This window comes from Crocuta crocuta, unplaced genomic scaffold, assembly GCF_008692635.1.
Source record: "Crocuta crocuta isolate KB4526 unplaced genomic scaffold, BGI_CrCroc_1.0 scaffold207, whole genome shotgun sequence".
NCBI lineage: Eukaryota > Metazoa > Chordata > Mammalia > Carnivora > Hyaenidae > Crocuta > Crocuta crocuta.
The window spans coordinates 2,486,747-2,499,443 of NW_027531996.1; the positions used below are offsets into that span (position 1 = coordinate 2,486,747).

At 48.0% G+C, this 12,697-nt stretch overlaps 1 protein-coding gene across 1 annotated transcript in view; it reads left to right on the forward strand.

The window, feature by feature from the left end:
• The first annotated feature begins 1,969 nt into the window (after positions 1–1,969).
• The window catches only part of MAPKAPK2 (MAPK activated protein kinase 2), a 73,820-nt gene continuing 63,092 nt past the window's right edge, over positions 1,970–12,697 (forward strand). Inside the window, exons 1-2 of the mRNA XM_077775157.1 lie at positions 1,970–2,084; positions 7,119–7,311. Coding sequence (XP_077631283.1) covers positions 1,970–2,084; positions 7,119–7,311 — 308 coding nt within the window. The remainder of the gene's footprint in view (positions 2,085–7,118; positions 7,312–12,697) is intronic.

The window sequence follows — 12,697 nt, forward strand, 5'->3', positions numbered from 1 at the left end:
CTGCACTATTTAAAACTTGAATGGCTTCCTTTCCTCCTGGTTGACAGAAGGCAATGGAACACGCACCTCTGTTAGGCCCCTCCGGGGCCCGCTGAACCTACTACCTGACGGAGGAGTTGCGTAAGGATCCCCTGCGTTATCTCCGCCCAGCAGGGTTGAGGTGGTTTTGCTCGTTGTTATCAGGATGGAAGACCTGCTTTTCTAAGCAAACAGTGTCACCAGGATTGCCGCCCCAAACACGTGTGCTGGGCCCTGGATTTCGGTGTTTGTGTTTTTAGTGTGGAGTCTCCTTGGTCAGCCCACGCCGTCTGTGACGGGGGACCAGGGAGCCTGTGGCTGAGGTGGAATGTGGTCTCTCTCTGTACGTTGAGTAGACATTTAGGCTCCTGAAACCGGGCCAAGTGACAGGCTGTAGGTAACCCGTGACACCGTAGACACATTCTAAAAGGCTCCGAGAAGGTGGAGGGATGTGTTTGTGCCTAAGTTTGGCAACCTAGTGAGTGATGCGGAGCAGAGTCACTCAGGCTGGCACGCCCATCCTCTGCAGCCAGTTCATGTTTGGAGACCGTGGGCTGCTGTCAGATGTGGTGGTTGTGCCAGATGGATCTGGGGAGGTTGGAGTCTGCTTCAAGATTAGGGCCACGTTGTCGTTTTTAGAGGCTGTTATCTTGTGCCCCCTTCTTTCAGCCCCTGTTACATTCTTTTCTTGGATCCCTGCCCACAGCAGTGAGCGACTGAATTAGATCAGAGTTAGTGCAGAGAGTCAGGCTGTCTTATGACAGTTGCTGGTTGGCCCATCAGCCATTTTTGTTGTTCTGATCATTTCCATTAAACAGGTCAAGTTGGTTGACTTCTACTGATTTTTAAATTGACAGAATGAACTGAGTTTCCAAATTGCTACTGACACCATGAAAAGGGTAGGGTAGGAATTTCTGTTTTATTTCATTTGCTGAAGTCTTTTTTTTTTTTCCTTCAACATGGGAAATTGGTTAATCCAGCTAATACTGCTCATTGTATTAGACTCTGTCCTACCTTCTGGCCTCATGGTGATTGATCTGTTCATTCATCGTATGCTATCATGAGTTCCCTTTTATTGGAATGTAAGCTTCAAATGGGCAGGCCCATGTCTTCCTAATGCTCTAAATTAACCAGTTATAATGCTATTCACAGTGTGCAGTTTCCCTCCATGTACCAGGAATGTGCTCACCTCTTGTCTTTTAAATTTACTCACACAATCTCTATTCTCCAGTCTCTCCTCTGAGAAAGGGTAAGCGGAGAAGGGTTATATGAGGGCACCTCCTTCTGGTCCAGTATTTGACACCTTGGTAATCATGAAAAATGCAGCCATAACCTTAATTATGGCATATGGACTCTGCTTCTGTCCCACAGGGACTCTGAAAGAGAGGGTGGAGCCTGGCTCTTCCCAGACAACACTGGTGTATGACTGTCGTAGCATGCTTTGGTCTTATGGTGTTTTAAGAAGGTTTGGGAAAATGGATTAGCTGGCTAATGTCATTATATTTTAATTTTTATAACCTTTAATCTGTTAAGAGTGGGGTTTACTGCATGATCAAAAAAGCAACAGAAAAGATTAAATAAAAAGTTCAACTGTGAAACAGTTTGGGTCTGCAGCAGCTTGTCGTGTTGAAACATTTTCTGCTTTGCTTAATTCCTAAGTAGGCATAATTAAAGTCAAATGCTAAATTTTGGGTAGCAGCTGATAAATGCTTCTAAGCTTTCCTCACAATACTCCTACTGCTTTCGTGAACCACGGAAAGCTTTTTCTCGCTTATTTTTAATTGTGTCTCATGTATCTGTGATTTGAGGTCTTCAACATGGAAGTAGAAAAGTGGCAATGGTTGTTCCAGGCTGCGTGCATATGCTTTTTCTCCTCTGAGAATCAAGGATAAGCATCTTTCCTTTGAAGCTCCCAGAGCAGGTGTTCCTCCAGGTCTTCAGGGTGTCAGAGATGACTGGTCTGCAGAGCAACGTAACTCACTGCACGGAGAGCATTCACACCATCCACTATACGAACACCCTGGACTCTTCCAAACAGGGAGAGCGACAAGATGAGCGAATGGCACGTCAGGGAAGAGTTGTCCTCTGCCAGGGATCAGCTTCCCAGTTTTAAAAAGTATTTTTAATATCCTCAGTCCAACATGCCCCACTTTCATCTTCGACCTGTACTTCCCACAGCCTAGGAATTTAAAAGAATTTACTTCCTAACCTGGCCTTCTACCATAATGTGATTAGGGGGCAATCCTTTTCCAAGTGTCTGTCAAATTATGCGTGCTAATTTCAGTGAGGCAAGTTTTTAAGCATCCCAGTGAACCCATCCATGTAGGGACTAAAAGCTCTGGTCCCTGAGATCTATAACCCCTGAGATAAGCCAGAGCTACAAATACATCGTCTAGACTCTGAAGGAGAGAATATGATTCTTAATATAGCTCACCAACCACTAAGTCGTGCCTAGACTCTCACAATTTTTCTATAACAGGAGAAGCCTGCCTGTTGACTAGAAAGAACCTCACCTCCTCTGCCACCACACAGATAAACTAAAAAGAAAGGACTGCCCCCAAATCAGGCCAGATGGTGACCTCTGACTATTTCAGCTCAGGATGTCAGCCTCAAACCATCAGGTTTGAATCATCTTGGTATCATGGGATTCCAACATTGTTCATTTGAATCTGCTGACACGCTTCCTCTGGAAAGTATAGTTTGGCATAGATGACTCAATGGGTTTGTTTTGTTTTGTTTTGGGGTGGGGGTCTTTATTAAAAAATAAAGGTGAAATGCTTTGAGAATTTTTTGGCAGCTCATGATTGTTTCAAAACCAAGTCAGAGAACGTCCGCAGCTGGCCCAGCGTGGTGAGCGAGTACCAGTCACTATGGATTATCAGTGCCGACAATGAGAGAGAGAGAACATGTATGAGAAAGGAAACAAATGGACAAGGGGTAGGATGAGAGAGGGCCTGACAGAGATTCTGCTTATTCCGATAGTTCCTCAGAGACCGGGACACACCCTGGCTTTGTGGAAAAGGGAAATGGGAAGTCTGGTAGGGATAGACACTTTCCCGGGGTCCCTAAGCCACAGCTGTCCTATCAGGATTTCTTACATGTAGCCTCCAGAGGCCCAAGCTTAAGGATGAATCCTAATAAGCAGCTTCAAGAAGTACAGTTTATTTGGGAAGTTTCAGTGTGTTTATTAGGCCAAGGCCTTGTATCACGGAATAACTTAAAAGCTAAGGGAAGTGAGCAAATGGAAGGAAAGGGAAACAAAGTTCTTAGGGGCCCGTGGGCAACTCAGCTCCGGCTGCCTCTGAGCTGGCCCTGCTTCACTCCTGCCCTGGCAACAGGAGCTAAGTGGACACTGAACTCGAGGGCTGCCTTCTGCCCTTGAATCATCCCCTGGGTTCTTGAACAGGCTTTTTGCCTTTTGAGAGTCTAGCCTAAAGCTAGAAAAGGACCTTCTGTACTCACGTGAAAGCAGCTGGGCCTTGAGAGAATCCATAAGCCAGGCAGAAGTAAAAAAGAATATCAGCCTTCCACAGGCTGTTCAGATTTCCTTCTGATCCAGTAGACCCCTAGCCAGGACAGGGGCTTTTGGGACCATGGTAAGGCCAAAACTATCGGAACTTAGAGCTTAGAGAAGGCAGTGAAATGGCAATGGGAATGATAGGTGTGTCGTCCATTGCTTCTCATTACCCAGGAGGTAATTTCAGTCCAGAGGCAGAGACCTGAAGTGACCGCAGCTAGACCGTGACAATGCTAAGGTCTGGTCTTGATTTTTCTACAGCATGAGCCTGGGTACAAGTTGACCTTGTTTTACAAGTGCTGTCCGGCGCTGCCTTTGTATCTGGCTGCTGACAGCTCCTGATTCAGGAGCAGACCCAGGATACCCAATCCGAACCACTGCAGAGAATCCTTAATCATTCCCAGGGTGGAGCCCTAGCCCACACATCTCTGCCTTTCCAATGCATGTCCGTACAGGCCTTTGTTAGTGCATTTATTCTTTCAACAGTGACTTACTGAGCAAGGGCCGGTGGGGGGAGGGGGGCACTCCAGTGGCATTGTCAGAGATGGGAGCATCCACAGCATCGCAGACCAAATGTTCCTATGTTCTGTTGTTTAACAAAAGCCAGGCAGTGGGTTTAGAGAAAACTCCCAAGTTACCTACGCTCTGCTCTGGTTTTAAATTTGTGTAAATCTGTAAGTGAATGGGGCAGGAAGGGGAGGTAGATTCAGAAGAGAATGTTCTTGCCTAAGCCTTGTGTTCTGAGCTGAAGGAGGAGAAAGATACGCTATCCCCAAAGCTACATGGCTCTCACTTCCATTTCTGCCCTTGAAGACAAAGGTGGGGTCACCCTTGGGGTTTCTCCGGCATGATTTCAGGTCAGGGGTTCGACTCCTGGTACTCCCTCCTCAGATATCAATTCTATCCCAAATTCACTATCCAGAGGACGCAGAGAGGAGGAGGAAGGCGCAGACACCAGACTTCCCCACCGCCCTTCCTTCCCTGCCTGCCTCCTTCCAACAGCTTGCTGGCCGGCGTTGCTGTTTTCTCCAGTTGCTAAATCGACATTGTTTACTTCTGTCCCATCACCAAACCCAGTGCCTGAGACCCAGGCGAGTACTTGGGACAGATTCAGAATCTCCCTCCCTGAGATCCTGTTCTGTGATTTTTGAGCAGCTGTCCCATGTTGTCCTGGCTCCAGTCCCTTCCAGGAAGTCTTCATTCAAGAGTCCCTTTCCAGGGGCACCTGGGTGGCTCAGTCAGTTAGGCATACCCTTCAGCTCAGGTCATAATCTCATGGCTCAGGGGTTTGAGCCCTGCATGGGGCTCTATCTACACTGACAGCTCAGAGCTTGGAGCCTGCTTTGGATTCTGTGTCTCCTTCTCTCTTTGCCCCTCCCCTGCTCACTCCTTCTCTTTTTCTGTCTCTCTCTGTCTCTGTCTCTCTCTCACAAATGAATAAACATTAAGAAAAAAAAAAAAGAGCCCTTTTCTTTTCCTTGGCACCCAAAATCACTTTCTGCTTCAAAGTGCTAGAGAGACCGTCCAGGCACAGCAGCAGGAGTGAGACGGAGGAGGCCAAGCAGAGGGACGGACCACAGGTGCTTCCCCTCAATCCTGCCAAAATAACAGGGGTCAGGCGCTTCCGTGGCCGGTCTTCCTGCAGGGACAACTGTTTCCCAACTGCAGGGTCACACACGCCCCCCCCCACCCATTCCAAGCCGAACCTGGCCCCAGGCAGCTGCATTTCAAAGGGAGAGTAATCCCCCATTCTTTCTTTATTCCTGGCCCTAAATTCAACAACTGCTTCCCGGGAGAAAGGTGCAGCATTAGCGGGAAAAGCCTGGGTGGAGCTGGGGCTGGAGAAGGGGGCAAGGCTGTGATTTCTCAGACCGTAGAGTCAAGGCTGGTAAATTTAGAAACAAGGAAGAGAGCAATGGCAGTGCCCCCATCCCAGCCCTGGGAGTGTCCTCCCCTCCCCACACAGCTACGTGTTCCCCAGGGGCGCTAAGCCCCCTGTCCCCCTTCTCCACCTGCCTTCTCCATTCTTCTCTCACGTCTTCTGTGCACCAGGCACCGGGCTGGGCAATTCAAACATGAATTAGACACAAATTCTTACTCTCAAAATTTGGTGAAAGGTAAAGCTCGGGTAAAGAATTGACATTCAAGGAGATACATATGATGGTGCACTAGATGCCCTAGGAGTGAAAAAAAATAAAGCGTGGGGGTGGAGATCAGCACAGGATGTTTGTCGTGGCTGCTCCCGTCCATCCCTAGCCATGACCATGCCCCCCACTGGCCACCCATTATCTACAATGCCTCCTGCCTGAAAGATCATGAATGAATGGTGCCCAGGCAATTCCTGACAGGAACAAGCGAGAAACTGAGGCCCAAAGCGGAAACACCAAACACTCTTCCCTGTCCCTTTGGTTGGGAGCAGAGTCTCAGTTTGGAGCCAGACTCTCCCCTGCTGCTATCAAAAAAAAAAAGAAAGAAAGAAAGAAAGAAAGAAAGAAAGAAAGAGCCCCATTCAACCCCACCCCCACCCCATGAGGTGTTTACGGTGCATTCTCAGCAACTCTCTTCCCCTACCCTCCTCCAACTCCCCAAAGGTGCCAAAATGGGGGGGGGGGTTATTTTTACCTACAGGGTTGGGAAAGGGGCAAAGGCTGAGGCTGGGGCAATTCGGTGGCGCCAGCTGAGGCTTAAATACAATGAGAGAGCCCCACCCTGCCAGCCCTGCCTGAAGAGAACCGGGTAGGAAATAAAATAGCGCTGTGTGCCCTGCCTGCAGTGCTGGCCCGCATCTGTCTGCCTGGACCGGAGCCAGTCACATGAGCTGAGATGGTTAAAAAGAGAGCTCCGGTAATCTCCCAGCTCAAGTGTCTCAATCTGGCAGGAGGTGCTACGTGGGCGAGGGTGCCAGCTCTCCTTTATGCGGCCCGGGTGGAACGGGAGCAGAGTGGGAAGGGGCAATTCAGGCCGAGGTGTGGGGGGGAGGGGCGCAGTCAGTGGGTCTTTACCCCAGGCTAAACAATCAGCGCCCAGTCCTGGCGCTGGGAGAGGGTGATAACCCACAGTGGGGCAGTGTAGGCAGAGGAGTTGAAGGGAGAGAGGTTGGCTCCACAAGTCTTAATTTGGCCAAAGCTTTTTCTAGTGTGCGTGCATGCACACATGCCCCTGATAGTTTTTCTTTCCCATTGCTTTGTTCCCCTGCACGCACTCCTATCTTCATCTCCAACCCTCTCAGTTCAGAATGTCAGCATTTGATGACCTTCAACAGCACACCTGTCCCCTCTCCCGTCCCCCAGCCACGCTCTCCTGCCACTCAGGGCCGCAGCTGCCTCTCCTCTCTCAGCCTCAGTTTCCCTTTAGGCAGCTGGTTTTGGATCTGGCTCTGAGGGCCCCCTAGGCAAACTAGGACAGCACACAGAGAGGCTCCCAGGAGAAGAGTTTTTACTGAAGTCTCAGAACTAGGTGAAGCAAGTCAGCAAGCGAAAGCCCTCCTTGTTCAGCTCTGAGCTCCTGAGAAGTTGGGGGACCTTGAGCCAGAAGGCCCGTTGGCTCTAGTCCTCCTGGTAAGACAGATGCCCGTGTATTACAGTTGAAAGTGTGCAGACTCAAGTGCACCTGTTTCATCGTAGTGGGTGTCTGGATAGTGGTCTGGAGATCACGAGGGGTCCGAAAACTTGCTTCCTGCAGGATGATATGGTGCTGTTGAATGGGGAGGCCCAGAACCCAGGAGCTGCAGGTCCTGAGAAGCCCGAACTCAAGGAGCCTGAACTTGGGGAATGGAGGTGGGGGAGGAGGGAAGGCAGGGGCACATTCGACAGCACTGAAGATTATTGACTTGATGGTTGATTGCTCAAGGGAGAAACTGGGATCCCCCCCCAAAAGAAACAAAAAGCCATTCCATGTTTGTAGCTCTAACTAGTTCAGAAAAACAGGGAACATATTGGGAAGGACAGGATTCTTTGTGACTTCAGGGACTATTATGGAACCCCAAACTCCCTGAAGGTTACTCCTCAGGTTGGGGACAAATGTTCATGGTCTCTGGCTGGAACATTTAAGAAATCAGAGGGGAGTGGGACATATGCAGATGTATGTAAAGCTCCTGGAAAGTGATCAATAATTTCAGGCCCAAGCACCAACACTGAGCGGCCATCTGGAGAAACCTACAGGCGCGGAGCTACACCAGAGGGTAGGGCCACCGTGTCTAATTCCCACTCAAAGTGAAATAATGGGGAGAATCTGATGAAGAGGCTATTTACAAGACTGGAGTAGGGTGATAGGAAACTATCAGGGGCCACTAAGTACCCAGGAGATAGCCACATTGGCCAAGCGGAGGGACCGGTTGGTGCAATCTCAGAGGCATGGCTGCCAATGAGGAGAAGGTGGTGGCCACTCCACAGAGGGCCTTTGAGGAAGAGAAACACTGCCAACCTCTGGCCAGCAGGAAAGAAGCAAGGGGCAGAACGGGCTGCCATCTCCACTTACTCCCATGCCTCCCATTGCAAACCTAACTGAAAGCCAGAGGAGAAGAGAATCAGGCTGGTGCAATCCTAAGAGGCCAAACTTCCGGGGCACAGAGCCCAGTGGAGAGCAGTGGGAGCAGATCCAGAGGGGCAGGGGCAGAGTACGTACAACACAGTCTCTATGATCCTAAGCAGGCAATTTCATCAGCACCGACTAACAATGTGGGGACACGAAACATGCGCCATGATTGTGCTGTCCAATGACGATAGAACTTCAAGAACCTAGCAGTCCAGCTAGAGGCAGGAGCAGGAATATTCAGGGAAGGCTTCTTGGAGGAAGTGGGAATGTGAGACAGGGCTTGGGGGACAGGTGAGCGAAGAGCTGGGAGTACTGTCTTTCACTGTAGCAGAATGCCACTTACTTAGCAACTGGATCCACCCAAGGTCAAGTTTCAAATCTCTCACGCCTGAAATTTTACATAACAGCCATGGACAAAGGCACCCACCTGACTGTGGTTCTCTGACTCCACACACGACTTCTCACCTCACCTGGGAAGGATCAATTTCTGAACTGCCTACCTGAACTTTCTGAACTATCTTCCCTACTAGGTTCTCTAGAGGACAGATTTCTTCCACTTCCCAGAGTGATGTCCTGATGATCAAGCAATTCATCAGTAAATATTCACTTGGCTCCGTGCTGGAGATCAGGCTATATGGATGGATGAAACACACTCCTTGCTCAAGGAGAAAATATTTTACATAGAACAGAGACGTAAAAAAAAATCACTATAATGTGTTTGGTCAGAGGTATGATGGAGCTATTATGAAAGTTCTGGAGACTTAGAGTGAAACAGTGACTAATTCCTAGAAGTGTAAAAAAAAAAGGCTTCAGAGAGGTAAAAGTGCACTGCAAGTCCATCAACGATTAAAATCTGCTACGCAGAGAAGGGAATTCCTAGCAGAGGTCTTGAAATGTGTGGGAACAGCAAAAGGTGAAAAAGGATGGTGAAACACTCACGGTGTCTAGAACACAGGATGGAAGGAACTGAATCTGGTGAGAAAGGCTTGGGTTGACTTAAAGGGAACATTATAGGTCCAGTTATGGAGTTTATCAATTAAGCAGATAAATAAAAAGCCAAAGGGTGTTTTCACATAGGAGGGTAACATAATGAGTTTTCTTTCTGGGTAGAAAGTCATTTTCTGGGAGGAAACAATATTTGTTCAAATGCAAGTAAAGGAACCTAAGATAGAGATTTGTACCTCTGCTCCACCCTGCCTCCCCTCCACATCTCACCCCCTCACCCCAACTCCTGCCATCTTTCTCCAGAGAACAAGTATTGTTCCCCAAAACTGGTACAGTTGCTGTTCTGACTTGGCAGAAAAAAAAAAACAAAAACCCAAAATACAAAAAACAAAGCCCAATAAACGAGCTTGTCTCTTCTTCTGGGAGGAGTGAATCAAGAACCCCCAGGAGAATATTTCCCCTTCCTCCAGGTTTTACCCCATTCCCAAATCGGATGACCCAGAGACTGGGATGGGGAACCTTAATTGGAGCAGATAGCCTACGGGACTTAGGACCCGCCAATCTTAGAACAACCAGCCAACTCCAGGACTTTTCAGTCTCCCTGGGGTTCTTTCCAAACTTTGTGGCTATTCCTCTCGGTCTTCGCTGAAAAACACCAAAAATAGGCCAGCTCTTTTCAATTTAATTAGCCATTCCTCTGAGGACACCAGATGGAATGAAGCAAAGACAGATGCATTGGGGGCAAGGAGGGGTGGGAGTAGATTCTAAATGGGGTTTCTCATGAGCCCAAATTCACCCCCACAAAGGGTGCTTCTGAGGACCAGGAGCTCAAGAGGCAGATGAAGGGGCTCCGGGCTCTGGGTGCGCAGGCCACGAGTTTAAGTGTTGCTCTCAGGCATGGCCTTTGAGGTGGCCAGAGGATGGAAGCGGGTGCCTGGGTCTCCTGGGCAGGAGGGAGGAGCCACTGCTCCCTTTGCATCACCATCGCCCAGAGTGAGGGGTGGGGATGGGGAGGGTTATCTGCCCTTACCTGGCTCCTGTCTCAGGGCCTATGGGTGGCCAGCAGCCAACACTGACAGCCTTGTAACAGCAGCCAAGGGAGATGCTGGAGTCTATTTCTGGAGTTCTTTAAGAGTGGGGGGAAACAGCCAGCTGCCTGGCACAAGATGATGCCTGCATGCCTCCCTCATCCAAAACTGGGTGATATTTGCTAAGTAAATGCAGGCCACACTTGGGCAGGGGAGAGCTAAAATGACCCTTGGGACCTTAGGGGTCTCTCACCTTAGAAGTACCTTCTCAGCCAAGCAGAGACCACCGATGTGGAGCAACTGCCCCCTCTAGTGGTGTATATAGGTATAAAGTTACACAGGGATAGTTTCACCTCCTACTTTAGTCCCTAGCGATTTCTCCCCCCAAACTCAAAAACAGACTGTGAGTCCAGACTTGAGTCCTTCTAGCTTCGGTCTCTTTCTTTTGACTGCAGTTATAGTCCCTAGCCAAGAGCTTCTTTCCATTTTCTGAATTGACACTTTACAGTGGAAAAAGCATTGGAGCCAGTTCCAAGGAGAATATTGAGTGAGTCACTTTTTCTTTTTGCTCCATGGAGGAAAAGAAGCCACCTGTCTGCATATCATTATTCAAGCCTAGCTCTTTCCATCTGTAATGTACAGATGAGAGAGGCACCACCTGCCTCTCAGGAAGGCCACTGACTGCCACAGTGCTGTGTGGCTGTGCAGTCCCTGACAAGGAATGGGAGACGGGTGCTTCCTGGTCCTGGAACCCAGGCAGTCCCATCGCCGGGGTGGTCTTCCTTGTCAGGAGCTGCTGTCACCGTCACTCAAGCCTGGACCTGAGACACCTCCCTATGGCTCAGCCTGTCGTCGCTGCCAGGCTCCTTGGTCCTGGTCAGGAAGTCACCTTTTCCAGCCGTCCAGGGCTGCCTGCCAGGGAAGGTCAGAGTGACCTGATGATTGTGGCACTCAGGATGGAAAGACTTGGTCCTGAGCCTATTTTGCTGTTGTTATCGTCATCACTTAACAGTCTTCACGATTTATATTTATTTTTAGGTGCCTTACTGAGCATTCCTTTTATGTGCACTGTGCTGCTTAATGGATCAGATGCTGGATGCTATCGGTGGAAAACAATTCAGAACAATTGTTTCCTTTAGGGAAACAATTTGACCATGGTTGTGACTATGTCCACAGGTAAACTAATGGCACTTTTGCTAGTTTCTTTCCTTCCTTCCTTCTACTGATAGCTTAAAAACTAAGATAAACTGAGTAGTGTGAATGGTCAATGCTTTAGATAGGTGTACATTTAGGACCAATGTTGCACAATGTGTTTCAAAATTATTTTCATTGGGCATCTGGCTGGCTCATTCCACAGAACGGGCAACTCCTTGATCATGGGGTTGTAGCCCCGCATTGGGTGTAGAAATTACTTAAAAATAAAATCCTTAAAAAACCCAAATTGCTTTTAAGAAGTTATTTTGCTAAGTGTACCTTTAAACTTTTTATATTGTGGTAAGATGTATACAGTATGAAATGTACCGTTTTAGCCATCTTTAAGTACAGATGACTGAACATCAAAGTACTTTCACACTGTTGTGCAACACTATTTGTGTCCAAAACTTTTTCATCATCTCAAACTGAAACTCTGTACTGGGTCTGTCTTTAACACAGGTGCCTATGAGAGCCTGCTGGTGTCCAGTTTGACCCTCAGACCTCCTAATGGCTTTTTCTTCTTCTGGTGTCTCTCGCTTGGTCAGACCAGTAGTGGTCACCATGTTCTGGCCCTTTCCCTGGTGGGAATTACTCAGATACTGATAACAGCAGAGAAGGGGGCTGTCCTACAGTTCTTGAATTTTGTAGCCAGAAGGGACCTCTCAGGATCCTCTGAATACCCCTTCCACAAAGCAGAACCACAACTACTCCATGGCCTACCTCCGTGCCTCAGTGAAGACGTGTTTAATGAATGAATCTGGAAAGATAGACACTATTCTGAGAAAGGAGACTTTCTAGCTGGCTACTCGTGGTCATAGGGAGATGACAATGCATGTTCTTTGAGGTCAGAAAGATCTTTGTCCCTTTGTCCCTTAGTAAGTATGTGGCTAGGTTTTTCTCTGTTAAGCCACAAAGGGAAATAGTTATTCTTACTTTATAGCATGAGGCTTAAAAGAGTCAATGCATATGAGGTACTATACCATAGAGCAGTAGAAGTTCAATTATGCTTGTTCCCTCCCTTCCACCTACTAGAGACTCTCACAGATGCATCTCTGGAAATGACTTTCTCTTCTTTGACTCCATTTCCATTTCTTATTGGCTCCTTTTTTGTCAGATCCTAAGAAAGAGAAGCTTCCCCATTATCTTTGCCTTTTAAAGCTAGGGTTCTAATACTAAGAAAATGGGAAAGTGGAGTATTGTTTGCCTTTATCTGAAATTGAGCCTCCCAATTTCTATTTTATTGGACGTGGTTGTGATTTATTAATATTATGTGTTCTCTTTCTCCCCCCCCCATAAACAATTACCCACATAGGCAACTCCTCTCATACTCTACACTAAATTATGTTTCTCACTATGTCTAAATGCAAGACTTGGCTACATTCCCCTGAGACAGAGGACAGAACTTACTATGGACACCCAGGTTTTACTTATTTTATTTTTTTAAGTTTATTTATTTATTTTG